Genomic DNA, 22,435 nt, shown 5'->3' with positions numbered 1-22,435 from the left:
GCATCACCCCCCAGGCCCAGCGAGCGTACATTCAGACAAATATAGTTTCAGTAACAGGATTTATACTCTGGAGTTGCAATAGCAGTAACTTAGATCAGAGAGCCCACACGTTGCAGCAGCGACTCCCAGGCACCTTGTCTGTGCACTAATACCGCAGCCACTGAGTCAAGATTTAAATACATGATTGTCACTCTGGGGCCATCCGTCTGGCCGCAGGCGCGTAGCGGTCAAGCCAGGCAGCAGCTTCCCTAGGGTTGGCAAAGAACTTAGTCTCTCCGTTAGCCACCACCCTGAGCCTGGAGGGAAACACCATCGCATAGTTTAACTCCAGTTCGCGGAGTCTCCTCTTAATTGGCGCAAACTGCGCCCTATCCCTCTGTACCTCCGCCGCAAAGTCAGGGAAGGCAGATATTCGTACACCATTCCGCATCAGCGGTCCTTTAGTACGACCCAGTTGCAAAATAGCGTCCCTATCCTTATAATGTAACAGCTTAGCAATAAATGTGCGGGGCGGCGCACCTGGGGGTAGAGGACGAGATGGAACCCTGTGAGCCCGTTCCACGGCAAATTGAGGGGTAAAAGAGTCTCTGCCATAAGTCTCTATCAGCCAGGTCTCCAGGAAGGCCTCCGGAGCAGCACCCTCCTCCCTCTCCGGCAGCCCAACAAAACGGATATTGTTCCTGCGTAGGCGCCCCTCCATGTCCAGAAGCTTGTTCTGTACGGTCGCCATTTGCCCATTCAATGTAGACACGTTGTCCCTAAGCGGGCCAAGGGAGTCCTCAACAGTGGAAACACGGGTCTCAACCTCTCCAACTCTCTCTCGGATTCGCTGCACATCATGACGCAGTAATGATAAATCACTCTGCACCTGCCCGATTTGATCAGTGAGCCGTTTTTCTGTGCCTGCAATGGCCTCCAAGACTTGTTGTAGTGAAATAGGAGGGGGTGATGGGGTCTCAGAGGCATTATCTGAGGATGAGGTGCCCTGCTGGGGTCGCTCAAGCTCCGTGGAGGTTGTAGGAGTCTGGGTTGTGGAACCACGGGCGTATTTTTCCAGTTTAGCAGCGGCCGCTGCCTGGTGTGCCTTTCCCATTTTTTTTTTTTTTTTTTATTTTTTATTTAGTTTCCAATTTATTATTGTTATTGTGTGGGCCCAGGATTCACAGGGCCAAGCAGAGGGAACCGGCCAGTCTGATATCAGTGGATGTGTGGTTTCAGAAAGCCCCCTGCAGTTAAGGGCTGGCAGTGAGGAGGAGGGGGGGGGGGGGGCACCCACCAATTCAGGCCCACAGGCAGTCTAGGCACAGGGGGACAGAACCGCCTCAATTGAGGGCTGGAAGTGAAGAGGGGGACACCTGCCTCCTTTTAGTCCCCAGGAAGTCCAGCAAAGGGGGGTGCCTAGTGGGCTGCCGGGCTCCGATGCATCCAGGAGGGCAGAACCAGCAAAGTGCTGCCAGCGGGACCCCCAGCGCTCACCTTGCCCAGCTCCGGTCTGGACGCTGGGATACTGCAGGGGAGATTGCAGGGGCGATCCTCTTCAGGCGGCCGGAGCGCACATCCAGGTCCGCCGAGCCAGCCGACGTCACCGGGAGTCTGCCGGGCCGCACGCTGTAGTCAGGCGCCGGCCAGTGAGTGTTACGCGGGAGCGGGGGCTGGACTTCACGCAGCGCCCACAGGATGCAGGCCGCAGCACACCTCGCGGCCACCCAGCAGCACCCGCCGACCGGATAATCAGCGGGGACAGCCTCCGGGAGCCCGAGACTCAATGCCACCGCAGGTGAGGGCAGCGGGAGCCAGGGAATGGGCGCAGGGGTATATTTCCAGGATGTGGGACCAGGGAGCGCCGAGACCTGCTGCCTACGTCCTCGCCGCCGTGGCCACGCCCCCCAATTGCAATTATTTTTAGCTCACTGATAGAGCCACCCAGTAACGTGGGGTTACTGAACCCCAATCTGTGTAACAGTTTGGGGCAACTAACTCATTTTTGCCACCTTTGGTCACTCTGGTTATTCTACCTCTGATGACTACATGCAACAAATGATAAATTATACGTGTGGTAAACTTTAAAATTTGATATATGCATCAGTAATTATCATTCATTAGTACCACACAACAAAAACAACCAGGAGACTCAGAACCATATTTATTGTATTCATGCGCCATGCCACTGTATCTTAACAAGTCCACATTAAAAGTTATATTTTAAAAACGTAAAAATATACATCACATTTTCAAAGAGTGCGCCCAAAAAACGTTTACTTTCCTTTGTTTTGCTCCTTGCAAACACAAAACAAACCCACCCTCAGTTATTTTGTTTCCTGTAATACTGTATCTAGGAAACACATTGTTCCTGTATTTATCTTTACTCACCACAGTGATGGTGAAATAACTATGCAATACTGACTATCTAAAACTCATGCAATAAATGACCATCTTAAATAGTGTTTTAGTCACATCTGATTTAAGTCCAAGAAGGTAAGTTTTGGCTTGGGGCTGAAGTGACAAATGAGGGTTGGAGAGACTCAGGGCACACTGGATTTGACAGAAGGGGGAGCTGCAGTGACAGGGTAGGCTTGATGGAAACAAGGGCGAGATTGAGGTACACAAGTGGCAGCTGAAGGGAAACAAGGGGAGAGCTGGAGTGACACAGGGGTCAGTTACTTTAGTGACACAAGGCAGACGCTGGAGTGATACAAAGGAGAGGCTGGAATGATGCATGAGGGAGGGGGGTGTAAGTGACACACATATGCTTATGTTTAAACTGAGATGTGTCCATTTTATTAATCGAAGGTAAAAGAGGGGGAGGAAATATTTGCCCAGGGCTCCACTTGGCACAGAACCAGCCCCGCAACAAATATAGGATTGGTGCAATTGTACATTGAATATAATGGAGTATTCTTAAAGTAGATGGGGCTATTTGGTCACCTGGATGTGGACAACTTAATATGCTGCCAAAGATCCACATTTAGTTCTGTGCCCTTGATCCATTTGAAGAAAGATAATTATTAATGCAACTCTAATTGCTTCCAACTTGCATGCAATTGTGCTATGTTCCCTTAAAGTTTAAGAACAATGGGTATGATACTAAGGGGCACATTATTTAAAGCTATTTTGCCTAAATTCTCTAAATCAGTGATAAGGGCCCTTGTTTAGGTGTGTGGCTAATCTCCAGAGGGGGTATGGAAAGTGGCCACAAAGGTTTGACTAACACTAGAGAGTACAATATAAATGTGTATATATATATATTAAATACTGTTAGTGCATGCCTAAAATTGTATCAGCTTAATAATGACAATGCCCTGTAGAAAACACACCATAGCCCCAAGAGGTGGTAGGGCCCCTCCAGGCAGTGGGGCCCACCAGGGGATTCCCCTGTTCCCCTGTGGGTCAGTCCAACTCTGCCCCTGCAAGTGTCTTGAGAAGAGACAGCTGCAGCACCAACCATATACTGCAGGGGAAAACTCTTCGCACATCCGAATCAGCCAGCACATATATTACTAAGAGGTTAATCCTTGCACTATATAGCTGGCACCACTGCTGGTCTTATGGCACCCCAGAGTGCCACGGCACAAGGCTTGTGAATGCCATAATGAGAAATTGCAGCAGATACAGTATCTCCCCGCAATTCCTCCATTTGTGACTGCAAGAGCAGCCTCCATAATCAGATTTACCAAGCTCCGGCAGCTAAATCTGCTGTCAGCCCACTGTGGCCTATGCTTTACTTTTTGCAAAAGTAAATTAGTGAATGTGAGCTTCATGTTAGTTTCCAGAAATACTGAAAAATCATATAACATAGTTTTATTTATTAATTTATTTATAGACTGAACAGTAACAATGGGGTCTGAAACTTCTACACCTCCAAGTAAGTACCATATATATTGTATTAGACAATACTTTCTGCATTTTAGCTAAATAATGCATAATGAATAGAAATTTAATAACTGGAGGGAAGAACTGAACAAATTCCACAGTAAAAGATAAACAAAAAAAAAACAATATTGCAACTTAACACACAGATTAATGCCTGTTATAGATGAATGGTCATTTCCAGATCCTACCTGCTGCAGGTAGGATCTGTGAAATGACCTGTAGGGCCACGCATCGAATTGAAATCGAATCAGAAATGGCCCAAAACATGCCCAATTTACATACAATTGGTCGAGATTGTATCTAAATTGGGTGTTTTGAGGCCAAATCGTTCTGGTTTGGGTGAAGATACAACATATAACAAGAGAATACAAGGTAACCAGCGCTATAGGTGATAAAAGCAATGGTGATTAGCCAATATCCAAGTGGTTGGATCTCCCTCTTCTGTGATAAGAAAAAGATCCCTGCACTTACATATAAATTCTCACACTAATGCACATAAAGGTATCTTTGTATTGAAAGAAGTTCCCTCAATATATGTATGGTAATAGCACTTACATATCAATTCTTTCAGGTGTGCTCCTAAAGGTATCTTTTTCAATGGCATTTCATGCATATGACAACAGAGTAATGAATTGGCACTTACATATAAATTCTGTCACGCATGCACGTAAAGGTATCTTTGACTCCACGAGATGGTACGCAGATGCTTCATAAAAAGGGCATATTTTAATCCGTAAAAGTACATAAACATCATAAAAGGTCTAGGAGAGCGGCTCAATGAAGAGCCATTCTCACTGACAGACAGTTCTCATAATGGGTATCTTATTTTTCAAGATATCTTGAATGCAGGCCAGCTATGCAGGAACATTGGGTATATTACCTGTACCAATGAACCAGAGTTGCTGGGAGAATGCAGTTCAGCTATACTGGAAAACTGAGGTTGAGTACTTGTACTAATGAAGCACAGTTGCAGCTGTTCAGAATAGATGAGGAAGATGGGGCAAAATGCAGATGATAATTGAACTAGTGGCTCAAATAACCAACAGAAGAGAATAGTAGCTCACAGCAGGTTGTTGGACAACAAAGCACTAGCTTCATGCCTGTGTTGGAGTTCCAGATATATAACCCTGGCTAGAGGCTGGATGAAACAGTCACCTGATGGCAGACTGACTGCTGATTGGATCCAGGATGCTCAGCTGATTTGAACTGTCATCCATGACTAGGAATGGAGGGAAACTCTGTTGTGGTGTGTACCTTCAGACAGATTTTTGTCCCCTGTATTTTTGGAACCAGTTCCGACTCAATGAGCCCGGGGCTGGGTATGGTCGGGAGAGGGACGGACCCCATGCCATTTAAAAAAAAATGTAACTAAATTCTGCACACTTCCATGTCTACAAAATCTCACATTATCATTACTAAAAACCGCACATGTCTAAAAGTCTCACTTTTTCCTTACGAAAAATTGCGTGCGAATTCCTACTTTTTTTTTTTAACCATTAATTATTTATTTACAGTTTCTTATATAGCGCAGCAGATTCCGTTGCGCTTTACAATAGTAGACAGTGATAAAACAAACTGGTTAAGAACAGACAGACTTGGAGGTAGGAGAGCCCTGCTGCAAGCTTACAATCTATAGACATTTTTATTGAGGAGAATAAAGTGTACTTAAGTGTACATGTTTTGAATCACAAGACAAATCTTAACAATGTATTGGAGTTAAGTATCAACATAGGTATCAACGTAAGTAAAGAACGCCGTTAACACTTGGATTGTCTATGTGTGTTTTGAAGGGATGCGGTCATCTATTAGAATGAACTTAGGTCTACAGTCATTAGGTCTACCCCACTAGCTTACAATCTATAGACATTTTTATTGAGGAGAATAAAGTGTACTTAAGTGTACATGTTTTGAATCACAAGACAAATCTTAACAATGTATTGGAGTTAAGTATCAACATAGGTATCAACGTAAGTAAAGAACGCCGTTAACACTTGGATTGTCTATGTGTGTTTTGAAGGGATGCGGTCATCTATTAGAATGAACTTAGGTCTACAGTCATTAGGTCTACCCCACTAGGTCGTTAAGGTCGACATGGGCCAAGGTCGACATGACTTAAGGTCGAATTTGCATAAAGGTCGACATGAGGAAGGTCGACTGGTCATAAGGTCGACATGGGTTTTTCACTGTTTTTTGAGCCGACATGTGCCGACAGGCGGTATTTCATGCCCTACCATCCACTAGGGCGTGGTGGGAGAATAAAATAGTGTGCCGAGCGCAGCGAGGCACCGTGCCCGAAGCATCGCGAGCGAAGCAAGCGTTGCGAGGGTCCGATTCTCATTGCCAACTGTGTCCATGTCGACTGTGTCGACATTCGGATCAAAAAACAGTGAAAAACCCATGTCGACCTTATGACCAGTCGACCTTCCTCATGTCGACCTTTATGCAAATTCGACCATAAGTCATGTCGACCTTGGCCCATGTCGACCTTAAGTCAGGTCGACCTTCCTGCCAGTCGACCTAGTGGGGTAGACCTAATGACTGTAGACCTAAGTTCATTCTGACAGATGTCCCGATTCCGTTTTGAAGACAAGGTCTTTGTGGGGGAAGAAGTCGCCACCAGTAGGGGTGTTAGCATCCGAAAAATTAGTTTGGCGTTTTTTGACGAATTCCAATGACGAAATAAAATAAGCAAAAAACAAAAACAGTTGTCTGTGATCCATTTAAAGTAGGAGTAAAAGGAGTTTTAATTAAACATCTTAATGAGTAAACATAGTATGTAATCAAACAATTTGTAGTTATATTATGGCGGAATTAGTATGTAGATTCTTAATAACCATATATTAACAGAAATGTAACAGTTAAGAAGAAGAAAGGAAGGGATTGCAGAGTAAGTTAGAAAGGGGGGATTGAAGGGTAGTTAGGAGAGAAAATTTGGAGTGAAAAGAGGGCAGCGAATGGGGGGAGGGGTATGCATGTGCGCTGAGCTCTGGGTGCGGCCCACCACATATGTTGAATTCCTACTTTTTATAAAAATTTGCACCCTATTACATTTGCCATTTTTCAGCTGAAAATCGCAAATGTAACATGCGATTTGGTGCAATTTTTTTATACACCTAAAAAAAATTGCACACTATTACATCTCGCCTATATAACTTGCCAATTTCATTAGTTATTCCTTAACATATAATATTATTTTAATAGTTTTCCTTAACATATATAATATATAATAATTTTCCATAACACATAATTTTAGAATTTGAGGTTCTTGTCACCCCTGTGGATAAAGGGAGTTATCAGGGTTTTAATGAATCTAGTCATTGCACCTAATCTAATACCTTGCAGACCTAATTTGAGCTACCAGCTGTTAGTCCATTTGCTTATTTAGTGTGCCATTGAGTTGCCTCTCTTCCTACTCATTTTATTGCTAGACCTTTCATCACTCTTAAAAAATTGGTTTACCATATACTGTAATGCCTTAATCCCCTTTGAAGAATATTCTATCAGTTCTTTAAAATCTCTTGCTCATCACTCAAAAGCCCAATAGCCCAATGCATCAAAACATGATCTTTAGTGGGAGGGGAATTAGGAGAGTCTTCCAGAGTCCTGCAACTCCCTTTTCTTGAAGGAGAATACAAATGAGATACGTGGAATCTGTTACATAATAAATTGCATAGAATGTATGGCTTTGCTCCAGACAATTGTTGGACTTGTGGTTGTGTGGACTTGTTTCAATGTATCTTGTAAGTCTTGCCCAAAAATAGTTTGGTTCTGGGAGAAGGCTGCTCACATCTCTGATGTTCTTAAAATACTGATATCCAAGTAACCTTTTCTCCTTGGCTGCCCACTGGATGGTACACAGACAAACTTTAATCATTCATTTATTTCATGGATAGATATAATCACATCAAAGAAGATGAATAAACGACCATATTGTATATGAGTTATTTAGTCCAGACACTCTCTCTGTATAACATCTCCATCTATGGGGGTTATTCTAATCCACTCTTTCTGACAAAATCCTTCTTAGACGGACAAAACCATGTGCACTGCAGGGGGGGCAGATGTAACATGTGCAGAGAGAATTAGATTTGGGTGAGTTATTTTGTTTCTGTGCAGGGTAAATACTGACTGCTTTATTTTTACACTGCAATATAGATCTAACTTTGAAGTAAAACCCCACCCAAATCTAATTCTCTCTGCACAAGTATCATCTGCCCCACCTGCAGTGCACATGGTTTTGCCCATCTAAGAAGGATTTTGTCAGAAAGAGTGGATTAGAATAAGGCCCTATGTGTACAACTTTTTTTCCGTGATCAATTACTGTACTGGCCTGGTCATAATCAATTTTAAACATTAGCACTTTTCTGCCTCAATGGTCAGGTCCTTCATTTATTTTCTTCACACACATCGTCTGGTTGATGGAGAAGCTGCTATGCAGATGGCTTCATTAGCCACATCTTGGGGCATTTTCTTAAAATCTCAACATTTTGGTCTAACTATTAGTATCCTATCCTGATTCAAGATATTCATTTCTCTCTCCTAAATGGAAGTCATTCCCACCACAAAACAACAATATAAATTTGATTTGTCGTGTTGTTTTGACAGCTACGGTCAGGGCCGGTTTCCCACTAGGCCCGTGAGGCACAGGCCTAGGGGCGGCACATATTAAGGGCGGCAGCCAGCAGGGAAGTTTTTACAGGGGACGAGCCGCACGGCTCATCATCCCACAGCAGCATCATCCCGTCAGTCTAAGACACCTCCGCGTCAGCGGGTTGCGGTGCTCCCCAAGTGTCGGCTGGGCTGCAGCGTCTTCCCTCACCCCTGTTAGGGTATTTTAAGTGGCTCTTAGCTCCCGATAGTACTGCCGATGCTGCCACCGCCAGGATGTCTCAGCCCTCTCCCTGCCCGCATGACTGCTGCTGCGGAGGAGGAGCGCGGTGTCCGGGCTGCTGGTGCCCAACACCACCGCTATTGCCGCCGCTGCCGCCCGCATATTTCTGCCTTCTCCCTGCCTGCTGGTGACTGCTGTGGAGGAGGAGGAGGAGTGCGGTGTCCGGGCTACCCGTGCCTGCCACCACTGCTATTGCCGCCGCTGCTGCCGCCTGGATGTCTCAGTCCTCTCCCTTCCCGCTGGTGACTGCGGAGGAGGAGGAGCGCGGTGTCCTGGTCAAGTGGAAGAGGTAACCCCTGGGAGCAGCCCTCTTGAGCTCCCTCCACTCTGACCTAATTTAAAAATTAAAAAAGGGTCCTCCCTCCGGGTCCAGGGGCGGCCCAAAAATTTGTGCCTAGGGGCGGCCTGACCCCTAAATCCGTCCCTGGCTACGGTACATGCTGTGGATTGATTGCAATTTTCCCCATCCTACTTTGCAAGCTATTATAAACTGAACTAGTTACACCTACCAAATGGAACTACCAAATACTTTCTGAACGTCTAGGAACCTTGGGCCACATACATAACACTCATTTCTTTCTGTGTAAGATTACCGATACAAGAGGATTAAAACTACTGTTAGGAGATCGTGGATAACTTACTTTTTCATTCTCCTGATGGGACTAGGGTCCTGATATGAGCCCTCAGGCTGCCAATAATTGGTGGGGGGCTGAGCCTATATACAGTATACATTATTAAAATCTACCCTTTGAAGTCTGCATTTGTCTCTATCGCTGGTGGAGCCGTACCAGACCAGTATTGAGGAGCACAGTACAGACTCCACAATTGCGGAGTAGAAGAGGAGCAGAAGCTTCTGTGGGATGTTGAACTTCCTCAGTTGCCTAAGGAAGAATAGCCTCTGCTGCGCTTTTCCAACAATAGTATCAGTGTTGGGTCCCCATTTAAGGTCCCGGGAGATTGTGGTTCCTAGGAATTTGAAGGAGTCCACTAGCGACACCACGCCCACAGGGCCATCTTAACAGCATTATGGGCCCCCGGGCAAAGCAGTCCAGCGGGGCCCCTCCCTACACAACCTTGTGAGTGCCGCTGTACTGTATGTATGTGTGTATATATATGTATATGTTCATACAGGGGTGGATCCAGGAGAAAATGACAGGGGGGCACCATCAGGGCCGTCTTAACAGCAGTGTGGGCCCCTGGGTAAAGCAATGCACTGGGGCCCTTACCCATTCTCCCCTCCTAGGGGTGGGGGGTGCTATCAGCAGCAGCTTTGATGTCCCACAGGTGGCAGGGGGTGCTCTATGTTCCATTCAACATGTAGGACCTGAAGCAGTAACCTCTGCTAATTACTCCTTTACTGCAGAGGTGGTGGGAGGGAGAACACTAACGTGTGGAAGGGGGCACTGAGCTGAATGAAGGGTCCCTTGTAAATGACTTCCAGGGAGGTAGGGGGTGTTTTATACGCAGAGGAGGGTTGGATAATGGAGTGAGCTTAATATTCGTCATTTTCCGGTGGAAGGGCAACATGTTTGACTGCAGATATCGCCATTATCTGGAAATAGATTTCTTAGCCTTCAATAGTATAAAAACCTAGAGTCCCGTCTTTCAGGAGGTGCTGGGAACTTGGGGATCAGAGATCAGGAGCCAGAGCAATCCATTGACAAAAATATAAAACTGTACACCAGACGTTTGGAGCTGGAGCAGGGACCGGCTGCTGGAAGGCTGATATCTCTGGTTCTGGGCAAGATAGAGACAAGCCGCTAGGGTAGACAGAAAGAAGAGAGACCCAGATTTTGGACTATACTCTCAGAAAAACCAAGTCAGAGAGAACCTGAGAAATATGACTGGGAAATAAATGAGTAATTAGCAGAAGTTAATGTGGACTGCTGCTTTGAAGTTTGATATCTCCAGTTCCCCAGGGCCGATTTTCAAAATTCTGGTATCCCTGGAAAAAGGGGATCCTCAGCTATCAGAAAAGGGCCCTTATACACCTGGGGCCCCTGGGCAAGTGCCCATTAAGCCCATACGAAAAGACGGCCCTGCACGCCCATTGAGGGGATGTGTCATGCTCCACCCAAAGGGCATGTCTAGTTCCATATTTGAAGATGTTGTGAATGTGGCACCTTGAAGCATTATTGTGTTCTACTACATCTGAGAGGAATCTTTTAAAATTACATATCCAATTGTAGAGGATCTCCCAAAGCAGTAAGTAAGAGCTACTGTACTTGCTAAAGAAAAGTCACTGGTACATGTCAGGGATTGTTCATCTATTGTGTTTTACATGTGGTTCCATATAAATAGCCACAATATATGCATAGGGATTATTGTGTTTTATCACCAACGCTGGGAAATGGCGCTGATAATTTGATGTCTAATAATAGAATCTATTGTTTCTTTTTTTCCCAAACATGTAACAGTGTAATGTGGGCTAGTTGAAATGAGGGAGATTGCAAGACTAATCAGGGAGAGAGGGAGATTGCTGCTATTTCAGGGAGTCTCCTGCAGGAGGGTAGGCAACTATGTAGTAAACTATACTAAAGCAGTGGTTCCCAAACTTGTGTGCCTTGGCACCATGGGGTGCAGCAGGACACTTGCAGTGGTGCCTTGGATTAATGGTCTAGGACCAAATCCAATTGTTTATCGGTAATGTAATAGACAGAAACAGTACTGGCAGCTGTCAATCATGCAATATGTGGACATACAGAAGCAAATATTGTCCCTCACGACATAATTAAACGTTATGTATTCCATATAAAAACAATTTACTTAATTACAAATATTTTAATAAATTTCTAAATAAGAAACTTTTGGCCTAGGGGTCCCGTGAAAAAATTTCTGATACTCTGGAGTGCCGTGATTAAAAAACATTTTGAACCACTGTTCTAAAGAACTGGTTATGGCCATTGCAATTTACACAGTATATTTCTCTGGGCCCAACATTTATTTCATACAGTACACTGCAGGAGCACCATCTGCAGTTACTAAGAATGTAAAGCAAGCTACAGTATTAACACCTTCTGTAGTGAGCAGTACCATGACTCTGGATTGCCACCAAAACAGAATCTTTTATTTTTATTTCATGGTACTAATAAATATACAGTATCTGTATATTACAAAATCTATCTATCTAATTGTAAATATAAAACATGAGTTTGAAAGTGAGAAGCTTGTGACTTGCGGTGGGGCGTGGCTTGGAGGTGCATGGAGTAAGCAGCTGTATGCTGTAGCTCCTACATAATATCCTAATCGCCATCCTGATTCCCTGAAAAGTAAGAAATTTCCCCCTAGCAAAGAGCCTGATATACGGATACCTGGTCTCTGCTTTCTGTGCTGTCGCTGGATGCTGGACGGACACGGAACCTGTCACCTTTGCCGGCGTGTGTGGGGGAGCGAGATCTGTGACGGACCCGACCTCCTGCTGACGCGGCGGCTGTATCACTGGCCGGGCGGACGCACGTGGAGGCAGTGAAGACGGTGCGGTGAACTGGAGCGTCTTCTGCGCCTCCTGTACCCGGAGACCAGCTGCACGCACACCCGCTGACCCCTGGAGATCTGCCCGCTTACACGCCGATCGGCCACGGTGAGAGGGAGACACAACCTGTGACGGGCACTGTTGGAGAGTGATAAGCCGTGCATCGCTGGGCAGTGCTGCACTGGGCTGTATGTGATTGCGGTCCTATCGCAGTTAGTTACTTTGAGCCCTGTGTACAGCCGGTGCAGCTCCTTTTCCTGTCCCCTAAAATGACTGCTATCTATGACTCCAGCTGCAATTAAAAACCTATAGTCATAGTCTGCGGATCATCCATTTAGATTGGGACTGTATTTATCCTTGAACAGATATTTGCATACACTGCCACAGTGCTTTATTGAAGCCCCCTCAATCTTTGTAGGTTCCCTTTGGGACCTGGCTCTGAACCCTGTGTATTCCAGACGTGGCTTCCTAAACCAAACAGTGCTCTCCCCTATTTCTTCAGCTGAAAATTCAATCCAATAGCCTGCAGAACATTCTCCTCCAGGACGGAATTGTGTTTTATTCTGAACTTATTACTTAGAGCTTCGCATATAATATAAGTGCATCTGTTGTTCCCCTCTCTCTGCCCCCTGGAAATTCTACCTGCATCACTTTCCTCAGCTCAGTCCTCAAGAGGCGACAACTGCGAGTGATACCCAGTGGATCCCTGGATCTTTGAGGTGATTCCCCTGGATGTAGAGGGGCCCCTATGACCTAGTGCCTGATCGTGACATCGGTATATACTGTGAGTAACCCTTATGACCTCGGATATAAGTCAAGATTCCAGGAGGTGAGATATACTGTATAATTATTGACTGTGAAATATACAAGGCATTAAGGGGAGATCTGGGGAATATCGGGAGAGTGGACCCCCCTTGCGTGGGCGATTGGTAAAGAGAAGCTAAGTTAACTACCCTCTCCCTCCCCTGAATTGATTGACATCACCTTTCATTTGATATCTCCTGAACAAAACCTATCCCCCCTTAACCATGGGGAAAACTTCTGCAACTGTAGCAGCGGCAGCAAAACTAGAAAAATATGCACGCAATACGCAGACCTCTAAAACGGCATCGCAGAGTGTACCCAGCTCTCCGTCCTCTCGTACAGAGATGGATACTTCAATCATTGAGCCAGTACAATCGACACAGCAAATTCTACAGGCCATAAACGCATCTGAGCAAAGGGTAACAGAAAAGATTGGCCAAGTTCAAGCAGAGGTGTCTTTATTGAGACAGGATATGCAAAGCATCAGGGAAAGGGTGCAGGAGACAGAAATTCGTATTTCACAATTAGAAGATACTACTGTCCCTTTAACTAAAAAGGTGGAAAGTCTCTCCCAGCAAATTGTGAATATCCAGTCCAAAATGCTGGACATGGAGGGGCGAGCAAGGCGAAATAACATCCGCATAGTTGGGCTCCCGGAAAGGGTAGAGGGGACAGATGCAGAAAAATTCATCGAACAATGGCTTATGCAAATATTTCCGAAGGATGCGTTCACTCAGCAATTTGCCATAGAAAGAGCGCATAGGATACCGACAAGACCGCTTCCCCCAGGAGCTCCAGCAAGAACCTTAATAGCTAGGCTATTACACTACAAAGATAAAGACACTATTATGAGATTGGCTCGGGAGAAAGGTGTAATTATGTATGACAACCAAAAAGTGTCATTCTATCCAGATTTTGCTACAGAAGTGCAAAAAAACAGAGCCAGCTTTATACAAATTAAAAGACGTTTACGAGACTTGAATATAAAATATTCAATGATATTTCCTGCACGATTGCGTGTAATATATAAAAACGACACGCACTTCTTTACATGCCCTAAAGAAGCCGAAGATTGGCTGGAAAGGAATAAGCGTGCTTGATATCCTAATAAGAATTGTTAGGGGGTAAAAATTGGAATAGAGAGGGAGGGAAGGAAGGGGAAAAGATATAATATATTTTTTTCCCCTTTTTCGTCCCCCTTTTTTTTTTTTTTTTTTTTTTTCTCTCCCGCATTCTGGCTCCCATACATCTGATACAATGGAAATTAGTATGTATAAGGGTGAGGGTTATACTCTTCCTTTTTGCTACCCCCCCCCCCCCTTTTTTTTTTTTTTTTTTTTTTTTTTTTTTTTCTTCTCTTCTTTTTTTTTCTCTCTCTCTGGATAAATATTAGGGTAAATAATGTGGATTAAAAAAAAAATGTGGGAGCCACCATGTGCTAATATAGCCATGGGAGTCAGTAGGCTCCTTTACTCGTGGGGGAAATAGTTTAAAGTGTATTATGAGGGGCTCCAGGTATACCTTAAGGGCTAAGGCTGTACAGGGTGGGTTAGGGCGGGGGGAGGGGTTGGTGTATGTTGTGTATATGTTTGTAAATGTGTGTGTGCGTAAAACAGGTCAACAGAAGGAAACAGCCAATACAATGTACAATGTAACTAATGTAAAACAAAGTGGTATATATCAGTATATGCTTAGCTATATATTTAATATGCTGGTGCTTAGCTTAATGTGCATACGGGGCTGGACCAGGAAGAAAAGTGGGTATGAATGACCAGCTTGAGGGGATAGGTTTTCTGAGCTGGAACGTCAGGGGACTTAATAATAAAATAAAAAGATCTTTAGTGATGTCCCAGCTCAGGAAATATAAAACCGACATTGTTTGCCTCTTAGAGACACATTTGTGTGAGGATAAAACGGAGACATTAAAAAAGCCATGGGTGGGCTTAATGTATCACTCTACATTTACCAATAATGCCAGGGGTGTAACAGTGCTAATAAAGAAATCTATAAAATGTCAAATTGAAACCAGCATTATAGACCCCTATGGTAGATTTGTATTATTGAAGGCTGTTGTAAACCATAGACCCTTAAAGATACTGGCAACTTATATCCCCCCTCCATACAATAACGAGATAATGCGAAAGGTAATGGCATTTATTGCAGAATCCCCTGAAATACCAGTAGTATGTATGGGAGACTATAACAACGTAATGAGTAATGAACTAGATAGATGGAAAGCAACTAGAAGTCAAATGCAATTTCCAGGTAAAGCTCAAGTAACTGCATTCTCTAAATTAATACAAGAGATGGGCCTAATAGATATTTGGAGGGTTAGGAACCCAGAGGTTCTCCAGTTCTCATGCTATTCCCCCACGCACAATACGTTTTCCAGAATAGATATGTTCCTGATATCCCCCTCCCTTGCCCCTGCTGTAATTAAAGTAGAACATTTACCTAAAGGAATATCAGACCACTCGCCTATACATCTGAGAATTGATTTAAATCAGGACCGAGGTAAAACAGCATGGAAATTAAATCCATACTGGCTGGAGATAATAGATAAAAATAAAGAAATGCAGCTGGAGTTGGGGTATTATGTGGAGGACAATAAAATGCATCATAGTTTGGATATACGACATGACACTCTGAAAGCAGTATTAAGAGGACTATGTATAAAAAGAATATCAGAAATCAAAATAAACAGTAGAAAAAAAGAGAAGGAGTTAGAGACTAAATTCTATCAGTTAGAAAAGAACTATATTAACTCCAGGGTATTAAGCGCTAGGACAGAGATGATAGATGCAAGAGAGGAGTGGGTAGAATTTCTATTTAATAAATCCAAAAGGAAGATACAATTCAGTAGGCATAACCAATATTTTCAGTCTGAAATAGGGGGAAATCAGTTGGCATATCTTGCTAAAAATGGAAATAGCTGTAATACAATTTCTGCTATCAAAAATCAACAGGGTAAAATATGCTATGCAGGTAAGGAGATAGTGGAGGTGTTTCGCCAGTACTATGCCAATCTGTATGAATCTGGAGAGAAATGTACACAAATGGAGCTACAGGAATATCTGAGATACATTGCAGTGCCCTCTTTAACAATGGAGGATGCAGATGCCCTGGAGGTTCCATACACTAAAGAAGAGGTAGCAGCGGCTATTTCTTCTCTTCCCTCTGCGAAAGCACCGGGGAGAGACGGAATACCTACAGAATTATATAAAAAATATGCAGATTTTTTTGTACCTTATTTGACAGATTTATTTAATTCTTTGTTGGAATGGGGTTCTCTTCCCCCCACGATGTTGGAAGCAACAATTATATTGATACTGAAGAAGGAAAAAGACCCACTCTCTCCAGATTCATATAGACCAATTTCACTGCTGAACACAGATGCAAAGATACTCGCGAAAATAATAGCTACAAGACTGAATGGGGTGATCGAGCTGATAGTACATAAAGATCAGGCTGGATTTATGCCAGGCAGAACAACAACTCAAAACCTGCGACGCCTGTATTGCCATCTACAGGGGGACCAGAGGGGGGAGTCCGAGGCCTTGGTGGTGTCCTTGGACGCGGCCAAGGCCTTTGACACCGTGGATTGGGATTACCTGTGGGCAGTTCTACAGAAAATGGGCTTTGGGCCACGATTCATTAAGTGGATCCAGATGTTGTATTCCTCCCCATGTGCAAGGGTGTCAGTAAATGGATACATTTCGGAGGCCCTTGTGCTGGGGAGAGGAACTCGACAGGGATGTCCACTATCTCCTGCCCTGTTTGCTATGGCAATTGAGCCATTGGCATGCAAAATACGTTCAGACCCAGATATTAAGGGAATTGCAATAGGTAAAGTGACAGATGTTATAGCATTATATGCAGATGACATGCTAATTTTTCTACAAGAACCAGGGAAGTCTCTGCAAACTATGCTAAATTTAGTGAATGACTTTGGGAATGTATCAGGATTACAGATTAACTGGGACAAGTCGAGTATGCTCCCGATATCAGGGAAGATACCGAGGGAGTATCGCGACCTGTACCAGCTAAAATGGGCCCTAAAATTCAAGTATCTGGGGATTTGGATTACTCCGAATATGCACAAATTCGTTGAGTTAAATGTGTTACCAATCACTACATGGTTGAAAGAAAAAACACACATATGGAAAAAACTCCCAATTACTGTCACAGGACGTATTAATATGCTCAAAATGGCAGTGCAGCCAAAATATCTGTACATGTGGCAAAACTCACCTGTATATATTCCCAAGGCAGTATTTACATCCATAGAAAAAACTATATCATCCTTTATTTGGAAAGATAAACAAGCCCGGGTCGCAATTAAAACTTTATATAAATCAAAGGAAAATGGAGGCTTAGCCCTCCCGAACCTTAGAAATTACTATATAGCCGCACAACTGGCACATGCACAGGGATGGGTTAATAATGAACTGGATCAAACTACCCAGGCTCTGTTTGTGGAACAGATGTGTCAGTGGGAATCCCCAGTATATTTTTTACTATCTGGATACCCTCTGAATGGAGTCCATCCACTATTTCGACAACTAGCACTAATCTGGAGGCAGGTACATGGAATTTGGGAATGGACAGGGATAGAAATTCAAAGCCCAATATGGTTTAATAAGAAATATAGCGAGTTGGAAAAAATATCTGCAGATAATATATGGAAAAAAAATGGCATAGTGGAGATAGGACATCTTTATGATAATGGCCTATTTAAGACATTCAACCAATTAAGTACTGAGTTTGGTATACCAAATAATCAATTCTTTAGATACCTTCAGTTGAGACATGCGATACATAAACAATTTGGAGGATATACTCTCGAGACCTCTATATCCCCCATTAAAAAAATGTTACGAACTATGAGTAAGAGGGGGCAGGTATCTAAATTATATATTAATATTAATTCAAGCCAATACCCTGAGTTATTAGAACGGCTAAAAATCAAATGGGAAATGGATATAGGCCAATTATCAGTGGAGAACTGGAAAAGCATACTGGGCTCAATAAAGTATGCTACATTTAGCATTAGATATCAGCAGATACATTTTTATGTCCTCCACAGGGTATACCGCACTCCGGTGTTAATGCACAGGGCAGGCATAAGGGACAATACCAAATGCCCAAAGTGTATGGGGGAAGGAGCAGGGTTCTGGCACCTGATATGGGAGTGCCCTCAAGTACAAATTTTTTGGGAGGAAGTGTGGGACGATGTTAAACACACTGTTCCTGATATTGCACAGTTTGGTCCCAGGGCATGTCTATTTGGGCTAGAGTTAGGAGGAAGAAATGATATACAGTTAAATCAATACATTATAAGTTTGATTACCCTAGCTAAGGTGATGATAGCGCGCACATGGTTTGCGGTGAAACAACCAGATATTGGAAAATGGAGAGCTCTGGTGAGAGACGTGATTAGACACGAAAAACATATGTACTATACTAGAAATGCATTAGCTAAGTTTCACAGCAAATGGGATAGGTGGCGCAACTCAAAATTGAATATTGAAGAGACAGAAGACCTGCTGAACGATGGGCATTAGTTCATACACCATAAATAGTAAAGGGGTGGGGGGTGGTAGCGGGTAATAAGTAAATAAAGTATGAAATCACTATCACAAAATTTCTTTATATATGTTAAAATGTACACAAACACAAAAGAGTATAAATAAATAATAATAATCAAAAAAAAAAAAAAAAAAAAAACAGTAGAATTTGGGCAACGAAGATTTCACAACACTAGAGACACGATTTGAATATTAGATAAGTGTGAACACTAATAATAGTATAAAACAAAATCATTAACACAGATGAACATAATTGGATAAAATCCTCACATCTAGGGGTTTTAATTAGAATGGATATATAATAAAATGATGTATGGACTGATGCCCAATAAGATAATCAGTAAGACAAAATAAACTGGGAATGATGATAAGCAATTGAATGTGCCAAGAAGGAACACCGGGAATGGCTCTTTCTACATTATAGAATAATGCTGTAGTTGTTAGAAGACCTGTAATTATGTACCACGTGTATGTTAGTAAGTCATGTAAATGTAAATGTATGTAATGGTTGTTGTCTGTTTTTTGTATTGTTATGTCTCTTTTTTATAATCAAAATCAAATAAAGAATATTGAATTAAAAAAAAAGAAAGTGAGAAGCTTGTATATAAATGTAAAAATTGTCATATTATTATTTGCCATACAATCACCATGATAATATGGGGGACATTTACCAAAATGGATTCGTAGAAAAAAGGTGTATTCGTAGAGAGAAATACACCTTTTTTTTACGAATTTGTATTTTCGGGATTTACAATCCCGAAAATACAACAATTTGTATTCCTAAAGATGGAACATTCGTATTTGTATTTACAAATACGAATGTCTACACCATCGATAGAATACGACAGAAATCACCATTCAAAAGAATGGTGGTTCCTGATGTACTAAGCAGCCGTACAGATAATACGGCTGCTAAGTGGTGTGAAATAGGCATGCAAATACGACAGGAAAATACACCTTGCTTTCCCTGTCGTATTTGCTTTAAGCCTGCACGGATCAGTCAGATCCGTGCAGGCTTCAGTGTAAAAAAATAGAAAAATTAAATAAATAAAAAAAAAAATCGGCGTGGGGTCCCCCCCACCGCTGTAACCAGCACCAGGCTGAAGGTGCCGGGGCCGGTTTTTAAAAATCAGGGAACCCGACAAATAGGGGTTCCCCGATTTTTAACAACCAGCCCCAGGCTCCAGGTCCGGGGCTGGTTCCCAAAATACGTGGGACAAAATGACTAGGGGTCCCCCGTATTTCAAGAACCAGCCCCAGGCACAACCAGCCAGCAGGGTAATGTCACAGCCGGGGGACACTTATGATATAAGGTCCCGCGGCCAAAACATTAACCCCCTGACCGGTCAGCCTGGCCAGGGGCCCTGGGGGAGTGGGGACCCCCCCAATGAAGAGGTCTATCAGCATTTCATCTGCTAGTTGTACTTCTCTCGGGTCTGCGGCTTGTACTGCCTTCATGGCCTCGTGTAATGCCAGTGCAAAATCACGCAGTGACTCTCCCTGTTTCTGCTTCCTGGCATATAACCTGCTCTTCAGCACTGGCACGGTTTTGGCATCGAAGATCTTCACCAGTTTTTTCAATATCTTGTCCGCCGTCTCCTTGTCACCTTCTGACCATGATTTGACTTCTCTCAGGGCGGACCTCTCAGTTGCGCCAGCAATATTTCTTTGCTTTGTTCTTTGTTCAGTTGGTATAGGGTGAACGTCGAATTCATGCGGTCCTTGAATGCCTTAAAAGTGCTTGTGCCTTTCGTCCGCGTATCTCCCGAGAATGTGAGTAGCCACGTGGCTCCGAAGTAGTAGGGCATCGTGATCTGTGCCGCCACTGTCTTCGGCGGTTCTCTGTCCTCTGGTAGTAGCGGAAGACGTCTGCGGGGGGACGGAGGTGGAGTGCCGGTTTCCGACATGTTTCCGATCCTGTTCGTGACGCCAAGATTAGATGTGGTAAACCGGAACAAGCAGGCCAGTAACCCCTTTACCTTGCACTCTGGGACGATCGCCGGCTTCTCTTCCACGTCCCTTCGTCTTGGAAAACGGGACAAGAACCAGACCAAAGAAACAGTGCAACGGAATTTATTTATGATTAAAAAGGATACCTAAGGTAGGGTAGCGGGCAGGCTACCTATTGCACAGATTACACTGAAAGGGGTGTACCGTTATGTAACACAGCAAGTTCACAGTAATAACACAAGGCACGTCTGGATAATTCAATCAAACAAAGTTATCACTTGGTAGAAACATACGATACTTAGCGATCACATTAAAATATACGCATTAGTTAGGTCATGCTATATAAATCACGGTGCAATTTAAAACAAAACCTTAGTACTACTTTACTGTACACGATATTACGCTACTGGGTACACAGTTCCTATGGCCTACTGTCTCTAAGACAGACCTGTGCACTAGGGTTTTCAGTTCGTTGGAGGCCTCTCCTTGGTCACTGCCCAGCAAATGTGGCACGAGGGATAACAGTCCTCCTTAGTTGGCCGGAAGGGGAAGAGTCCCAAATATTACTGAAAGGGGCTGCAATGAACAGATAGGGTAGGGGACTTTCCAATTTTACCACCAGATGGCGCTGTCGGCTGCTGGTCTCTAAGATTGGCAACTTGATCCTTATACTTCACAACGCAGGGGCCGTGACATCAGAGGTTATGGAGCAAATAGGCCCTATTAGCTATAGCATTAATCTCTTGGCCCCATTTCTGGCAATCAGTGTCTAGGCTGGTGCACTCTAATCGCTAGGGTAGCGTGGCACCAGGGGTCTGCTACTGTGGGATCAGGGCTGCTATTTGCCAGGTACTTGGAGGGCCTATTGCACTTCAACAGGTGCGGTCTTCCACTTGGGTGTCAGGGCATGGCAATGGCACAGTGCGTGCCTGTACTCACTGTTCCAGAAGCATTGAATCCACAGTTGCTGCATTGGTAGCAGTGGATCCTGTCAGGCTGGTTCTGTCTGTGCACCCTTGTGTTGGTGCCGGGCGCTCGGGGTGTTCTGTCCAGCTCACTGTGGAGGGTGGTCTGGTGGCGCAGCAACTCTCTCTCTCTCCCTCCCCACACTGGGTCTTGCACCGGGTCCCGATGTAAGCTGCTGCGGATAGGCGCCGGGCACCTTGTGCGGACGCTGCTCACGCTGGGAAGGCTGGCGGCACTTACTCTCTGCACGCAGCCGCACACATCTCGTCGGGTTGGAGCTGTCAATCACCGCCGGGTCCTCTCTCTTTCCTGAGCCGGGCGCTGTTTGCTAGCGCGGCTCCACGCGCTGCCGAGCTCCGTCTGCCGCCACTTGCACCGGGGGTGCCAGGGTCTCTCCTCCTCGGACGCGGCTGCTGCACGGCACCTTGATCTTGTGCCTTTGATCTCCTCCCGGCACAGACGCTGCTGCGGGCGGCTCTGTGGGGGTGAGCGGCTTGCGTCACCCGCCTCAGGTCCCTCTCTGCTCGTCCCGACAGCCACGCTGCGGTGCGCCGGGTCTTTTTCTTTTCGCGCCCCTCACTCTCTGCTCCAATCCAAAGGGGCCTTGTAACGGAGGGTGTCACCGTGGGTCACCTGCTCCGCGCCACCAATCGCATGTCTCCTCTCTGTCCACCACTACCAGAAGATCCAGTAAGTCGGTTGCCTGGCAACCTTTCTGTCTTGGGGCAAGTGGGGGCATCCCTAGGTGGGGCAGATAAAAGGGCACCCGCATTTCCAGGGTGTCACACTAAGAATAATCTTTTTTATATGATCCGAAGATCCATTCCCCACATTTATCAGATCGGTTAGTGCAGATCCCAAACAGTAACGGGTTTACGTATTTGAAGAAAAGGA

At 44.4% G+C, this 22,435-nt stretch overlaps 1 protein-coding gene across 1 annotated transcript in view; it reads left to right on the top strand.

The window, feature by feature from the left end:
- Positions 1-2,433: 2,433 nt before the first annotated feature.
- Positions 2,434-22,435, top strand: part of C2H1orf162 (chromosome 2 C1orf162 homolog) — a 47,260-nt gene continuing 27,258 nt past the window's right edge. Inside the window, exons 1-2 of the mRNA XM_083171062.1 lie at positions 2,434-2,475; positions 3,821-3,862. Coding sequence (XP_083027188.1) covers positions 3,835-3,862 — 28 coding nt within the window. The 5' untranslated portion in view covers positions 2,434-2,475; positions 3,821-3,834. The remainder of the gene's footprint in view (positions 2,476-3,820; positions 3,863-22,435) is intronic.

The sequence above is a fragment of the Crinia signifera genome, chromosome 2 (genome assembly GCF_055691185.1).
Source record: "Crinia signifera chromosome 2, ASM5569118v1, whole genome shotgun sequence".
NCBI lineage: Eukaryota > Metazoa > Chordata > Amphibia > Anura > Myobatrachidae > Crinia > Crinia signifera.
This window is presented reverse-complemented; position numbering and strand designations above follow the sequence as displayed.